Source organism: Vombatus ursinus, unplaced genomic scaffold, assembly GCF_900497805.2.
Source record: "Vombatus ursinus unplaced genomic scaffold, bare-nosed wombat genome assembly UNPS02014158.1, whole genome shotgun sequence".
NCBI lineage: Eukaryota > Metazoa > Chordata > Mammalia > Diprotodontia > Vombatidae > Vombatus > Vombatus ursinus.
In genome coordinates, this window is record NW_020953936.1 from 4491923 (window position 1) to 4509254 (window position 17332).

The following is a 17332-nucleotide window of genomic DNA, read 5'->3' on the forward strand; positions in this document are numbered from 1 at the left end:
TTTTTATTTTATTGGGCTGATTCTCTGGTCAGTGATTACCATGTTCATTTCACTGTGGACAAGCAGCCTGTAAAACCTTTATTAACTCATTTTGTCTGAAGTTATAGAAACACTAATTCAACACCATTAACAAACCAAAAAAGGAGGGGGGGACTATTCCAACATTATACTTTCAAATGGGGCTTCAGTATCAGTTGGTTTTCTTTACTTGATTTTCTTTACACACATCACACTTTTTTTGTTGTTGTTCAGTTGTTTCAGTCGTGTCTGACTCTTTGTGACCTTGTTTAGGGTTTTCTTGAATTTGTTTTGCTTCACTATACTTATTTGTTACAATGGAGGGCTTTTATTTGGGAGGAGTTAGGAAGTGGTAGTGTTAGTGATACCAAAAAAAAAAAGACTATCAATGAAACATCTTAAAACATGTGTATATATATACATATACACACTTTGGCCCCTTTCTCTCATGATGAGTTTCTTCTGTGTGTGTTGTTTTTCCCTTTAGAATGCAAACTCTTTGAAGTAAGGGATGGTGATTATGTTTGTATTTTTATCCCCAGCACTTAGCTCAGTGCCTGACATATTTTGGTGTTCACTCGTTTCAGTTGTGTCTGACTCTTCATGACCCCATTTGGGGTTTTCTTGGCAAAGACACTAGAGTGGCTTGCCATTTCCTTCTCCAGTTCATTTTACAGATGAAGAAACTGAGGCAAGTAGGTGTCTAAAGTCACATAGTTAGTAACTGTCTGAGGTCTGATTTGAACTCGGGTCTTCCTGACTCCAGGTCCAGCGCTCTGTACATTGTAACACCTAGCTGCCCTGCCTGGAATATAGTAGGTACATAATAAATGCTCATTGACTTGAGTAAAGACTGATTTTTCAGTGTCTTCATCAAGCTCTCCTTGACAATTAGCCTTCAGACTGTCATGCTTCGAGGAGGAAGAATGGCAATATAAGAGGGCAAAAAGTAAAAAAGAATTGATGGCATGATGGAGGGACCAACCTTCCCTGCCCAAAAAACACAGACATAGTTATATAAGTATGTCTACCTATTTTGGCGGGCAGCAAGGCGGCACAATGGATAGAGCACCAGGCCTGGAGTCAAGAAGACCTGAGCTCAAATCTAGCCTCCGACACTTACTAGATATGTGACCCTGGGAGTCACTTAACCCTGTTTGCCTCAGTTTTTTAATGCGTAAAATGAGTTGGAGAAGGAAATGGCAAACCACTCCAGTATCTTTGCCAAGAAATTCCCAAATGGGTTCACAAAAGAGTAAGACACAACTCAACAACAACAATCTGTTTTTAAAGAATATTTGAGATATCAGTGCTGTTTTTATCGTCTATGTCATTATTAGATTTAATTTGGGGAATTTGCTTTGATTTTCAGTGACCTCAAGTCTTTCAACTTTTGCATCTTTGGATTTTAGTAGCTCTTCCATTCCACCTCTTTTTCAATTTAATCTAAGCTGAGGGAGGTGAAGCCAAGATGGTGGAGTAAAGACAGGGACTCACCTGAGCTCTCCCCCAAATCCTTCCAAATCCCTTTAAAAATGGCTCTAAACAAATTCTAGAGCAACAGAACCCTCAAAAAGACAGAGTGAAACAAATTTACAGCCCAAGACAGCTTGGAAGGTCAGCAAGATCTTGCACCAGGGTGAGAGAGGAGCACAGTCCAGTGCAGGCCAGGCCAGTGAAGACTGGGCCTCAAGGTGACTGAATCAGTGGCGGCGGCAGGGGTGGTTTCCAGACCTCTCAGGCCACAGATGCCAAAGACAACTTAGAAGGCCAACAGGAAAGGTCCATCTCACCAGGGTGGGAGAGTAGCACATTCCAGTGCAGGCCACCCCAGCACAGCCCTGGCCATAGCAAACCAGGAGCAGGCCTCAGGAGTGACGGAATCAGCAGCAGCAGCGGCTTCTTCCAGAGCTCTCAGCCCACAGATGGCAAGGGCGTTGAACAACTGTTCAGAAGGAGATTGCAGGGGTCTCTTTGCTACCACTGAGGCAGGACTCTGTTGCTTTGTCCATACTCAGATCCGGGTTGCAGTCCTGGGTGGCAGTCCCAGGGAAAAGAGGAGCACTAGCACAGCAGAGATTGTAGCAGCAGTAGAAGTGGGATCCTGCTCACAGCTCCAGGGCAGAAAAGAGTACTTGTGGTCATTCACAGACCAGAGCACAGTCCAGGAGAGTAGTAAACACTTCTTAGGTCATACTACCTTGGAAGAACTGAAAACTTACAGGGCCCTAGAAGTATCTCTGAAAACAGCTGCACAAACCCCCTGAAGCTTGAGACAGGGCACCCTCCACCCAGGAAGCAGAGCCTTACTTTAACAAAGACTTAAAAGTCAACTAAAAGGCTGGGAAAATGAGCAAACAACAGAAAAAACTCTTGACTATTGAAAGTTTCTGTGACAAGGAAGATCAATACACACACTCAGAAGAAGACAACAAAGTCAAAACTCCTATATCCAAAGCCTGCAAGAAAAATACGAATTGGTCTCAGGCCATGGAAGAACTCAAAAAGAATTTTGAAAATCAAGGAAGAGAGGTAGAGAAAAAACTGGGAAGAGAAATGAAAGTGATGCAAGAAAATTATGAAAATCAAGTCAACAGCTTTGTAAAGGAGACACAAAAAAAAAAAAACTGAAGAAAATAACACCTTAAAAAACAAACTAGGCCAAATGGAAAAGACATCCAAAAAGCCAGTGAGGAGAAGAATGCATTAAAAAGCAGAATTAGCCAAATGGAAAAGAAGGTCCAAAAGCTCACTGAAGAAAATAATTCTTCAAAAATTAGAATGGAGCAAATGGAAGATAATGACTTTATAAGAAATCAAGAAACAATAAAATAAACCCCAAAAATGGAAAAATGGAAGACAATGTGAAATAATCTAAGCTTAGGGATTGCAACAGGGCTAATAAACCTTTTACTTTTGCATTGATTTTCATGATACTTGTGTCTGTATTTCTATGACCCTTTCTTGATCCCCATAAGAGGATATGGTTTTGCATCTTAGTATTTTGTAACTACAAGTGTTATACTTCTTCATTCTGAGGAATGTAAATAAATTAATGTTGTTTGCTCTGGAATATATGTATACACATATAAATATAGATATATAACTATATTAATAAGTAGGGCATTGTAATAACTAACATTTAATAATAACTAGTATTCACTTTAAAATTTGCAAAGCTCTTTACAAATATTTTCTCATTTTATCCTTACCACAACCTGGGGAGGCAGGTACTATTACTATTTCAGTTTTACAAATAATGAAACAGAGGCAAAGTGAAATTAAGTCATTTGCCCAGGGTCACAGAGCTAATAAATATCTGAGGCTGGATTTGAACTCAGGACTTGAGCTCCAGTGCTCTATCCACTGAGCCACATAGTGAATTAAGAGTTTATACTCCAGGGCAGCTACGTGGCACAGTGGATAGAGCACTGGCCCTGAAGTCAGGAGTACCTGAGTTCAAATCCCACCTCAGACCAAACACTTCACACTTACTAGCTGTGTGACCTTGGGCAAGTCACTTAACCCCAATTACCTACAAAAAAAAAAGAGTTTATACTCCACTCCTATGGAATCTGAGTTAGCATTTCATATGGAGAATCTGCAGAAGAAAAAAACACAGAAGCACCTCTATTGATCCTATCTTCAATTTCTGAATACCCTGGAGGAAAAATAATAGAATTACTCTGGCTTTTCTCATTTCATTTCCAGATAGGCTGATACAGTTTCCAAGTATATATCTATTTAGCAACTTTTAGAGTAAGACTCAGGTTTTGATCTGAGCCATTTGTCCATGCTAAGATGGCTCTCAATGCTCACAGGCTCAGTGGAACTGGTAATTCTCTTTCTTTTCATACAATCCTAGATTTAGAATTGGAAAGGACTAGAGAGATCGTTTAGTCCAACACTCTCATTTTAAAGATGAGGAAAGTGAGGTCCATAAAGATGAGGTGATTTGTCCATAACCAGTAAGTGGCAGAATCAGGATTGGAACTGAGGTTCTAAATCTATGCTCATTCCCTTGTAACGGAAAGGAAGTCTTTGGGTTTCAATCATAGTTTCACTTTGGACTATGTGATGGAGGAGGAGAATCAGTTGAAGTTCCTGCTTTTTCAGTGGGAAAATGGGAAGAACCCAAAAGAACAGCAAGCATTGTTACTTCATCAGGAAGAAGTCATATGATCTCATTTCACTGGTAAATGTTTGACTACATATTTGCTTTTTCTCATTGAAGAAAACATGATTTGAGAGCTGACTAACTTGGAACACACGGAAACGGTTCTCAAGGGCCAGGAAGAGGACTCAGGAAGAGGCAGATGAGCTTCCACTTAGGCTGAGTTCTCATTATTTGAAAGGTTGTAGTTGAGGGACAACTGTCACTTGAGAGTGAAAAGCTCTCTCTTCTTAAGGAAAACAAGATGCTTTCCACATATGTATGGTAAGTTCTCATGCAGAACCTGAATTATGATGATTAAGTCTAGTCTCTCATTGTTTGTGTTCTTTGAATTAACTGATTTTTGAAAATATGAAAGGGAGTATTTGGTTATTATTTGTTTTGGTTGCGTGTCATGGTGGTTAGAAACAATGGATGAGGGTTTAGCAATTCTTCATAGGTCTTTGGTTGGGAAATACTTGAGGTTTTCTTTTTCCTTTAGTTTCTTACAGCTAAATTCTCTGACTTAAAAGTCTAAGACTGAGCAGACATTAATTTAAGGAAGAAAATTTTCTTGTAGGCTTTATGTAAGGGTGATAGAATGTAGTTCTTCTTCTTCTCTCAACATACACAAGGTATATTGTCAAAGCTAAAGAAACAGCCTAGAACCATTACCTTCCATTTCAGAGGAAAGTGAAAGATAATTCTTTTTGCAATCAGTCCTAAGCATCCAGTGTAAATTACCTGGGTTCCCTTTGTGCTTGAGCTAGGAATCTGAAGATCAGAGTTGCCTATATTCTTGATATTTAGTTAGGATTTTTTTCCCTTTAGTTTCTCATAGCCAAATTCTCTGACCTACACATCTGAGACTGAGTAGTCCTAAATCTTAAGAGGAAAGTACTCTGACAGGTTTGGAGGAGGGATTGTCCAAAAGAAAGCTAATCCATTTCTCCAGTTTGGTAGACTATTTAGATTGAGATGAATGTGTACCTATACATACATACATACATACATACATATATATATATGTATACACACACACACACACATATATATACACACACATATACATGCACACACACACATACACACACACACATATATATATATACACACACACACATATACATGCACACACACACATACACACACACACATATATATATATGGAATATAGCAGATAATTAAATCTATTAAAATTAATCAAACTGTAAATTGTTCCTGTTCAGATATAGAGACATGATTAGAAGAAAGCAAAAATAATTTTCACAGGGTTAGAGCTGCAAGGGATCTCAGAAGCCATTTTACTCAACCCCCTCCTTTTACAGAAAGGGAAACCAAGGCCCAGAGTGGTGAAGTGAGTGGTCAGCATTACAAAGGTAGTGACAAAGACAAGATTGGAATTTAGGTCCTGTGTCTACAAAGGTAGAATTCTTTCCACCATACCACACCACCATAATGAACCAGTTACTTAGAGAAAGGTTCTTGGTTCTCTCTCACCTAATTATTCAAGATAGGTCACTTAAAACTTTGAGAAACTATTGCAAATTCCAAATACTGGTCAATGACTTGCTTCTAGTATTAACTGGAAATCTATGTTCCTAAAAGCCAGCTTCTGTTTATATCTAGAGAAGAAAAAGTATCACATTCATTAATGATCTTCAACCTTCACTAAAAGTTATCAGTGGCAACAGTAAAGGATTAAGTATTTGAGTTTTACAAGGACATTTATATTTCCAGCTTAAATTTTCTGACAGAATTTGGCTTCAGCCAACATTATATGAAAATAACTATCATAATCAAAGCTGAGATTTCACTCACATTAGCAAATTACTCACCTTTAAAGCAGAACTTAACTGAACTATATTGTTCCTTTCTTTTTCCAGTTATATTATCCACAAGTATGTGCAACCTGAGCCAAGTGAGCACAGTGGCTAGAGCTCTGGACTCTAAATCAGGAAGTTAGGGTTTAAATATTGCCTCAGATACTTTTTCATGAGTGATCTTAGGCAAGTTGTTTAATCTTTCTGAGCCCCAGTTTCCTCAACTATAAAATAAGGATAAATGAAAGCATCTACCTCAGAAAAATGTTTTAAGGATTCAATGAGATTTTATTTATATGTATATATATACATATACTTATATACACATGCACATACATATATATATGTATAGTGCTTTAGAAACCTTAATGCTTTCTTATAGGTATGAGATATTGTATACCTTGTTTACATCTTGAAATAGTTTGCTACATCCTTCCCTGGTTCCTCTTCCCACAAATGTCCATCTTCCCCAAGATTCTGTCCTTAACCTTCTTTTCTATCTATACTTCCTCACTTCGGGCTCGCATCCACTCTCATGGTTTACTCTTCTGAACTTCCATCTCTTATTTTCAATTCCCTATTAAGCATCTCCGATTTGATGTCCTAATCATACCACAAACTCATCATATCCAAAACCAAGTTCATTTCTCCTCCCCATCCTCCAAATCAGTTCCTCCTCCTGGCTTCCCACTACTCTCTGAGTCACTTGTGCACTAAACCTCTAGTAATCTTTTACCCTTCCCTTTTCTTTGTATCCCATACCCAATTAGGTGCAAAATTCTATCAGTTCTATCTCTGCAACATTCCCTGCACATGTCTTATGGCCTCTCAGCTATTTCAAATATCCTCTTAACTGGTGTCCCTGCCTCCTATCTCTCTTCCTTCTATTCCATACTATGCAATACCTCCAGAACTTTAATCATGTTGTTTACCTGCTCAAAAGCCTTCAAAGTTTTGCTATTGCCTGCAGAATGAAATCCAAATGCTATTGTGATGTTCAAGAGCCTCCAAAAAAAAGGCCAAAATATATATATTTCTTATATTACCCCCTACTATTTTACTACTACATGTTGCCTAATGCCAAACTGAATTCTCAGCCTCTTAGTACTTTCCTTAAACCTCTGATTTATATTGTGGCTATTTGTGTATTCCCCTTCTCCTCTTCTAGACTATAACCTCTATGAGGGCAAAGGCTGTCTTATTTATCTTTGCATTCCTCAGAGTACCTAGGAAAGGGTTTGGAAAATAATAGTAGCTAAATCAATATTTGCCAAACTATTGAACTAAATGCCCTCCAAGAACCTTCTTATTCTTGAAGTGAGGTAATTGAAGAGAGGAAGGACTAATGAATTGGAAATTGCCAAATCTCAGAATCTATTTCACCAGATGGAGACTTTTTTTGCAGAATAACTGACAGTTACCCACTAGATGGTGTTGGAAAAGGTGATTCAGTAACCCATTTGTTCTATAACTGGTTTAACTGGTTGAACTAGAGCAGATGTCCACATTGCCTAATTCATTGGTGAAATTGAGCCTACTTCCTTCACTTAAAGGTATAAGAATCCACAGTAATTAAGGCAATTACATGTTCTCTTTTTCTTACCTCATAAAAAAATGACACAAGGGATGAGCCATGCAAGTCTCTCACACATAATCTGAAGATACATCTGCATAAATAACGAACACACACATATGATCTATAGGACTTATGTAGAAAGGTGATACACACTCATATGCATAGATATACAGATATACAGAAATCTTCTTAGTGCAGTTTTAAGCTTAAATAGCCATATAAATATATATATTTAGATATAGGTATAGGTATAAATAATAATAGAAAGATGATACAGATATAGATACTTTCACAAATTTAAAAGGTAGCATGACAGAATGGATAGGTGCTGGACAGAAAGTCAGAAAGACTTGGGCTCAATTCTTATCTCAGACACTTATTAAGAACTTCTAGATCCAAATCTATCACCCTATGAAAGTTCTCCATAAGAATATGTTAACACAGAGTTGGTCATTCCCAACTGCAAAACAAAATTTTCACTAAACTGTTGACAGGTCATGATTTTCCAGTCCTGTAGCTCCTATGATTAACAATCGTGAATTTTCAGAGGCTCACCTGATTTCTCTTCTTTAGCTTTTGCCTTGGACTGCTTGCCTGGATCACCAATAAGAACTCATGACTCAGTGAGATCCTTATCATCTTGGGTTCATCATTTTGCAAATTAATTTGGCCAATGGAGCACTCTGGAGCTTGAGATAGAGTGATGGAACTCACAAATGCTGATTGAGGGGGCTATAAAATACCTGAGATTAGGAAAGGTTGAGAAATCTAAAAACAAAATAGAGAGAATTGAGATTAATTTCATATTGAAAAACTGCCACATGCAATATGTATTTGTGATACCTATATAATTAAAATATTAGCAGGAAGATATCACTAGTATGGAAAATTTCTCACAGAACCATTATTCACATTTGCTGGAAGGTCAGGGGTCCCCAGAACAAGTGAGGAGATGCTGTCCTAACCCTTTAATGCCTAAATCAAAAGTAGGAAAACATCCTAGCTACAGTAAACAACAACAACAACAAAACAAACAACAAAAAAGGAAAGGTCACATAAGTAAAAGGCAACTTCATTCTTTTAAAAAGAAAAAATAGGAAATGCCCTCATTTCCTTATTACCATCCAATCCAAACCTTTGAGAATCCAGTAAAATACCTACTGTGTGTAAGGTATTGTGCTTAATTATAAAAAGAGAAAATATAGGACTCCAGTTAATAAAAAAAACAATCATATTTCAGTTCTATATTAGAACCAGTTAAAGGAGAGAAACAGAAGGCAAATTAAGGTAGAAACAAGGAAAGGAAGGAGACATAGAAAAAAGAAAAACAGAAGTAGAAAGAGATAGAGGTAGAAAGAGACATGGAAAAACAAAAATGATCTGAGAGAAAGACAGAGAGTGAGAGAGAGAAGGAAGATAGGGCAGAGAAATATAGACACAAAGTCAAGTATGCAGAGAGAAAAAGGTTGAAAGATTATGGGAAGCTAGAGATAGTTACAGAGAGAGAATGAGAATGAAGATGGCTAGAGATGGAATAAAAATATCTCAGAGAGACACGGAAAAAAAGATTACAGACAGCCTCAGTCGTATTTTGATGAGTGAATTATATTCTGCTCTTCACTTGGGCTCTGAGTACCAAAAGAAGCCTTTACAATTTTGCCAAGTCTTCCATAGCCTTTCTAAAAAGCTTTTGCTTTTGACCTTCAAATTTTATTTTCTTACACAGACATTTCTTTCACTGTGAAATGCTTAAGGTTTTGCACAGGTATGAACAAAAGATTCAGGTTTAGAAATTTCATTTTTAACCTTAGAAATGTTGATGAATTCAACAGCCCATACTTGAAAGTTCCTTCCACCCCCCAAAAAAAGAAAGTTCCCTACTGCCTTATCTTTATTCTTTCAAAGTTTGACTATCTCATTCCATAAAACTAGAAAGCTACACTGAAAATAGAATTTCTAATCATAGATTTTTAAAATGGGAAGGCACATCAAATCTCACCTAGAACCTTACTTTAACAGATGAGAAAACTGAGATGGGGGATGGGGAAGACTTGTCCAGGGTCACACAAACTATAAAGTGATTTAGTTAGGACTTGAACCTGGCTAGAACCTTGATCTCTTTGCTCTCCATTCATTAGAGTATATAATTCTCTATTGATTTATTTCATTATTCTGAAGTTTTTTAAAACAGAATATAGATTGTTGCTAAATCTTATATTCTAGAAGGAAAACCCATTCCACTGAGCAAAAGGAGCTAGGAATTTTTTCTTTTTTTTCCTTGATAACGAATTAATTTATTTTTAGTTTTCAACAATCACTTCCATAGGATTTTGAGTTTTAAATTTTCTCCCCCTTCCCACTTCTCTCCCCCCAGCAAGATGGCATGCCATCTGATATAGGCTCTAAATATACAGTGACATTAAGTATATTTTACCATTAGTCATGATGTAAAGAATAATTAGAACTAATGAGAAGAACCATGAGAATGAAGCAATAAAACAAGACAACAAAGGAAAACGGGAGCAAATAGTATGCTTCCCTCTGCATTCAGATTCCATATTTCTTTTTCTGGGTGTGGATAGCAATTTCTATTGTGAGTCTTTTGGAGTTGTCTTAGATTCTTGCATTGCTGAGAAGAGCCAAGACTATCAAAGTCAGTCATCCCACAATGTGGCTATTAATGTGTAACAATGTTCTCCTGGTTGTGTTCATTTCACTCTGCATCAGTTCATGTAAGTCTTTCCAGGTTTTTCTCAAGTCCACTTGCTCATCATTTCTTATAGCACAATAGTATTCCACAAAATTCATATACCACAACTTGTTCAGCTTTTCCCCAATTGATGGGCATCCTCTCAATTTAGGAATTTTTTTCTTGTATTGGCTAAAGTCTTAGAGGGTACAGTGTCCTAGATGTCATAACTGAGTAAGAAAGGAAAAGCTAGTGGGGCATAAAAGCATGAAAGATGAGGTTCAGAGAGGCAGATTGTATATTGAGCAGATGAGATCAAAAAGTGATATAGAAAGAAGGTTTGAGGAAAGTAGGTTTTGTGATGAGTGTGTTTATTTTACTCTCTTCTGTTCCTTTGGACTATGGCATAAGGGTCTAAGAAGGGTCAGAAGCATATTCAATTATGTTGCTCCCTGCTCAGAAACCTTCAAGGTAAACTGATCTGACATATCTGATATCTTATCTCCCATGCCTGGAATGCTCTCCCTCCTTAGCTCCACTTCCTGGCTTTCCTTGGCTTCCTTCAAGTCCCAACTAAAATGTTTTTTCCCAATCTCTCTTAGTTCTAGTTCTTTTCCTCTGTTAATTATTTCCAATTTATCCCGTATAGTTTATCTGTACAAATCTATTTGCTTGTTGTTTCCCCCATTACAGTGTGAGCCTGTTAAGGGCTGGGACTGTCTTCTACCATTCTTTGCATCCCAAGCATTTGAAATCAAGCATATGATAAACCCTTAATAAATGTTCATTGACTGATTCTCACAAAGTAAGAAGATAGAAGGGAGCCATGTTTCTGATATACTCAACAAAACAACAACAACATGTGTTAAAGAGAAGGAAAAAAATTAGTAACAATAAAGACAGCTAGCATTTATATAGAACTTTAAAGTCTGCAAAGCTCTGTACCTATGTTATATTATTTAATTCAAGTTAATGTATTTAAAGAGTTTTGCAAACCTGAAAGCACTATATAAATGCGTGTTATTTTTAGAGCCATATTCTAATTATGGGTCCCATCCTACAAAGTCTCAGTGATTACTATGCAATTAGTTTAATATCTTGTGCTAACATCTCTAGTTTATTTCCTATACTTTGTGCAGTTGCATGTAGATATTTGGAACCTTCAGTTTTATTGATTGCTATCATATTGGAGATTGTTCCTAAAATCTACCCCATGAACAAATCCATAACTAGAGCTGAGTAACCAATGCTTTGCATGAGGGTGCTTAATTTTAATGTGCACTGAGAGCATTGGTATTTTAGTGCTTAAAAATAATTAGATAAAATAGGAAGCTATCAGATGATGTTGCTTCCTTCTATCATTAGATGTGTGTGTGTATACATATATATGTATATATATATACACATATATATGTATATATATATGTATGTATGTATGTATGTATCACAGTAGAATCTTCTTTCTTCTCTGGCAGAGCTTTCCCAGAGGCTGTAGCTTTGTGGTGTCCCAATTATTTACTCATAGGGGCTAAGGTTTCAGAATTTTCCCCCCCCAATTAGGGTCTTGTGTCCCAAGATGTGAAGTCAAGGTCCCTCAACACTGAAACTGTCTTAAAAAGTTGATTTGAGGGTGCTTTTTGTCTATTTTGTAGTGCTTACCCTAAGTGCTATTTACAATTCTTCTCATAGGATCAAAAGAGATCATATCATATAAAAATAAAATGCTTTGCAGACCTTAAAATATTATATAAGTGCAATGAAATTCACTAATTGTTCATAATCCCTTATTGTTATGATGTCAGATCACATCTAAGACATAAAAGAAAACTAATAAACTTTTAAAAATTCAATTATTCATCTATTCATTTAATGACCACTTATTAAGAACTTATCATATATGATGCACGAAGGCATTGAGAGAGATAATCATATAAATATTATCATAAATATTTATTTATAATTTGCATATCTATAGAACTTTAATATAAGTATTATAATTCCCATCTTACACATAAGATAACTGAGAGAATTGACAATTAATTTATGAAACTATGAACTGGGGCAGACACACTTCGTTCTTTGGAAACTCCTTAGGAAAGACTACATTTAGCAGCAGGAAATGGGGCAGCAATCATACTTTAATAAGGCACAGAGACAAATGGTAAAAAGTGGAGAGGGATACAGAGGGAGATGATTCAGCTAGGGGGACAGGGGAATGGGATGGAGAAGGGAGGCAGTGTGAGGAAGAGGATGGGGTGGAGAACAGTCATAGAAAACCATTCATGTAACTGTGGATTAGAGTTGGAAGCACCAGGTAGCATGGATCCAGTAGAGATGGAAAAGTGCTGGGGGGATAGGAATTTGAGGACTCATTTTTATAGGTTTTTTGGGGGAAACAGACCAACTCCTTTCTATGCTACCTTGGGGTTAGTTCATTAACATATCCAAATCATCTCAAAGTTATCAGCCACTTCTTGATGTTCTGTGGTTTGGAACTATGGAGATTTGGATTTTATCTGAAATTTACATATCACAGGATCAGAACCCTGAAAAGCAATGCCTGGATGGCTTTCCTAATCCAGTGCCAATTACCAGGATGTGAATTTTGCTTAATATATGATACAATTTGTAAATTATGCTACTTTGGTCTTTGGGATGGTTTGAACATGACTTACCAGTTCCTTTTTATAATCTTATTTCCTGCCCCCTTTATACCTATAAAACTTACTATACTGACTAGAAACAGGGAGAAGAACAAGATATAATTTTAACACACTGAGTTTCAGGAAAGCAAATAGATCAACTCAATCCTCATGGAATACATAACAAGTTTCTACTCACTCACCAGTAGAGGATTATAAATGAGGATTGACAAGGTCCTGCAATGATATATTCTAAAATGACAAATAAGCACATTGAATAAACTATAATAATAGTAATAAACTGCATAATAAAATTCAGAAATGAGATAAGGCATTTATGGACTCTAATGAGTTTGCAAACAACCCCTACTTTGTGTTTCTGTCCATTAACAGTATGGAAACGTGAATTGAATGCACATGACAACTCATCACAAAAAAAATACTCACATAACATAGAGAATGGCATTTTCTGCCATACATGAATTTATTTAAAAAAAACTATATTTCTTTATTGTACTCTTCCTGTGTGTTATATCCTAAGTTATGGTCTACTCTTAATCCTTGCTCTGATAAAATGAAATATTGAACCCTAGATTTTAAAAAAAAATCTGTTTCAAGTAATTAGTTTAAGTACAAATGTGTTATTTGTTTTTCATATTATACAGCTAATGTTACTGAATATTGGAACTAGAAAGTACCTGCCATATTTAGTCCAATCCCCTCATTTTACAGATGAGGAGACTGAAGCCCCAATAAGGTCAAGTGATTTGCTTAAAGTTTCATATCTAGTAAGTTTCAGAGCCCAGATTTTGAACACAGATCTCATGACATTTTTATCAGCACTCTTTCTACGATTCCTTATGCATAAGTACATGCGTTTTCACCCTAAACTTTTAGAACAATCTCACTAGAATGTGCTAACAAAGTCATATTTCTCATAGCTTTTGTTTGTTACAAAAGGGAAACAAAATATTGTCAGAAAGTTTTTCAGAATGAGGAGACAAATTATTTTCAACATTTGTTCTTCATGCCACATTTTGGGACTAAATTCCTCAAGATTATATCCAATCATCTGTGACTTTACTAAACTAAATTGTCCATGAAGATAAAAACTATGCAAAATCTAAATTACGTATCTCCCCATGCCTCCCACAGTGCTTACATATAGTGTTTAATAAATGTGTTTTGGATGGATGGATGAATATGTTTACTTTGGGAAGGAATTCATTCTTATTGCTTGGGCTAGTTCAGCAAGGTTGTAGAAGGGATGGAAGGGGAAAAGAAAGAAGTCACAAGGTTGTTACCTCATCATTTGATTTACAGTTTCAGCAGGTTAGAAATTGATTTTTGCCCTTTATTTACTTTTACTGCTATTAAGGAAGATGTCACCAGTTTGTACCACAGTCACTTGATTCAAAATAAAGGCATATGTGCTTCCTAAGTTTGAAGATGTAGCTTTTTACCCATTCTCCCCATAAATAACAAAGATTTGTGGTATAAATAAATAATATGTGGATGTTCTTTACATTTATGATTTTTATTAAAATATTAAATGTAAACAAACCTTAAATTAGCACTATGTTTAGAGAAGATAATCTTAAAAGCAAATAAAATCTTTAGGCACATATGTGTTTGCTCAATGATATCTGATAAATAATTGATAAATTAATGTTTAATTCCTAATACTTCCTCCCTATAACCTTTTCATCCCTGAATTCACCTTCAAAGAGGAAACCTTTGAATATTAGAACTGGCAAGGGCTTTGTGGTCAAAGATTGCAAAACTTCCCTGAGGTTCCTCGTTAATAGCAGAATTAGATTTAGAACCCAAGTCTCTTGACTCCCAGTCCAGTGTTCCTCTTACTGCCCCAAGCAGCCTCCTTTGACATTCATCAATATAATGAATTTTTTTTTTTAAGGCAATTGGGGTTAAGTGACTTGCCCTGGGTCACACAGCTAGTAAGTGTCAAGTGTTTGGTCTAAGACTGGATTTGAACACAGGTCCTTCTGACTTCAGGGCTGGTATTCTATCTGCTGCACCACTGAGCTGCCCCATGAATTTTGCTTTTTTAAAAAGTCTTCTTAGAAGGTTTCTCTCAAACCTTCTCTGAATAAAATCCCCTCCAGATTTTCTCCTAGCTATAAGTGTCTCTTTCCCAGTTTCTCCTTTTAGTTATCATAAAGCGAGAAGTCATAGGATTATAACATTATGGATAGAGAGATGAATGAGAATTGCTAAGTATTTCTAATTACATTTTAATCTGGTCCAGATGGCAGAGGAGTGTTACTGACTGCATTTATGACACCTTTCATTTTACAGATGAAGAAGCTGAGGACTAGGTGTGACTTGTTCAAATTCACTTAGGTAGCAAGTATCAGAGGTAGGATTTCATGTCAAGTATACAGCAACAGCAATATTGTTTTATGAATAACTTTGAGAGACTAAGTCATTTTGACTATTATAAATACCCAAATTAACTACAAAGGATATAATGAAGGAAGATGCTATCTGCATCCAGAGAAAGACCTGATAAATATAAGTATGTATAGAATGATTTTACATACATACACACACATATATGTATATACACATATATCTGTGTCTAAAGGTAGCCATCTCTAGTTCAGGGGAGAGGAAAGGGAAGAAAAAAAATTTACATGATAAATTTATTATATATTTAAAAGGAATAGCAAGTTGTACATGTTAGATTTGCAGTTTTATGTGCAATCTTTTTTTATTATTCTACCATGTTACGGAAATGTTTGTTTCATGTCATAAATTAAAAATAAGATAAATAAAACAAAAAAAATCAAGTCCTGTGACTCCAATAACAGCAGTCTTAGAGAGTAAGGCCTCCCGGAGAAGGTGACATTTGAGCTGAACCTTGAAAGAGGACAGAGATTCTACAAGGCGGAGGTGAAGTAGGAGAACACTCCAGGCATGGTGGTGAGCCAGGGGAAGAGCCCAGGGACAGGAGAGATGGAATGTCATGGGCAAGGGAACAGCAATTAGGCCAGTGTGGCTGGATGTATCACAGAGTGTTTGATCCGAATAAAGTCTAAGAAGATCGGAAAGGCAGGAAGGAGCCAAGTTGTGGAAAGTGTTAAGCGGTCATGGTACTTGAAATTCCACCCTGAGTCTGCTCTCTGACCATTGTCCTTTTTCCGGTCTTTGGTTAAAGTGCTCATTCCTCTGCGAAGCACTGTCAGTCAATATCATCATTATCATTATCAGAGCAGCTAGCATTTATATAATGCTTTAAGGTTTTTAAAGCACAAGAATATATAGATAGAGATGTTAGAGATAGAGATAGCTAGAGATAGACATAGATGATACAGAGAGACAGAGAGAAAGAGACAGAGAGAGACGAAAAATATGTATGTGGATATACAGATGACAGATGATAGATACACAGGTATAAGTATTGATGTAGATATAGATATGAATGATATATATAGATATATAAATGGTATAGACATAGGTATGCAGAAGATCTCTATATCTATATGATATCTAAATGATATAGATATAAATGATACCTAGAAATTTCCATTTTTTTACACTCACAACAACTCTGTGAGGTAGGTGTTTATTATTACTCTCTTTTTAAAGATAAGGAAACTGACTTTCCCAGAATCAGATCAACTAGTAAGTGTCTAAGAAGAATTCAAACTCAAGTTTTCTTAACTCCAAGCCCAGCACTCTATGTACTATGTTATTTAGCTGCAGAACAGTTGATACCTGAGCTCTCAGTATGACTGAGTCTGTCAGTCAGAGAGGAGGAGAGATTACAAGATTGGGGGATAAATTTTGTGAAAGCATATAGGAGGAAGATGAAACAATAAATCCAAAGAATAAATCCTAGAATCCTAGAAATTAATAGTTGGAAACAATCTTAGTCTAGAATCAAAAGATCTGGATTAAGAAACTCTTTATGTTGTCCTGAGTATTCATCCCTAAGGGTGTGGGGCCAATTCAGGAAGTCAGTCAAATCAATCTGCCCCCCCTATAGTACGTGATAAGATGCTATGTTCTGATACATTGATCAGTGAGAGAACGCATGTCATTTGTTCACTGGATGTGAACAAGAGCAGGCAGCTTGTTTGGATTAGCTGAGGGTTTCAGAAATAGCCTTTGGAGACCCGTGCAAAATCATTATGTTAGAATTGGAGATGCCAGTAAATAGCAAGCCAGGACAGAAAATCTTAGCCAAACCACCGAGAAGGAAACATTGAAGAATGGGGTGAAAGGAGATGACCTCAGACTTGTCTTTGTCTTTCTCTTCCCATCTTGGCTGGAGGAGAAAGTTGCGAATTTCCAGTGGTCCAGAAGATTTTGAACTTCCCACCAGCTTCTTAGCAGTACTCCCAGTATAGTGTCTACATTGCAAGCTGAGACTAACTGGATGAGATGAGGAAAGCAGATTGAAGA

At 36.5% G+C, this 17332-nt stretch overlaps 1 protein-coding gene across 1 annotated transcript in view; it reads left to right on the forward strand.

The window, feature by feature from the left end:
• Positions 1 to 4118: 4118 nt before the first annotated feature.
• LOC114040841 (stimulated by retinoic acid gene 6 protein-like) overlaps positions 4119 to 17332 on the forward strand; it is a 161601-nt gene continuing 148387 nt past the window's right edge. The window contains exon 1 of the mRNA XM_027859044.1: positions 4119 to 4456. Coding sequence (XP_027714845.1) covers positions 4437 to 4456 — 20 coding nt within the window. The 5' untranslated portion in view covers positions 4119 to 4436. The remainder of the gene's footprint in view (positions 4457 to 17332) is intronic.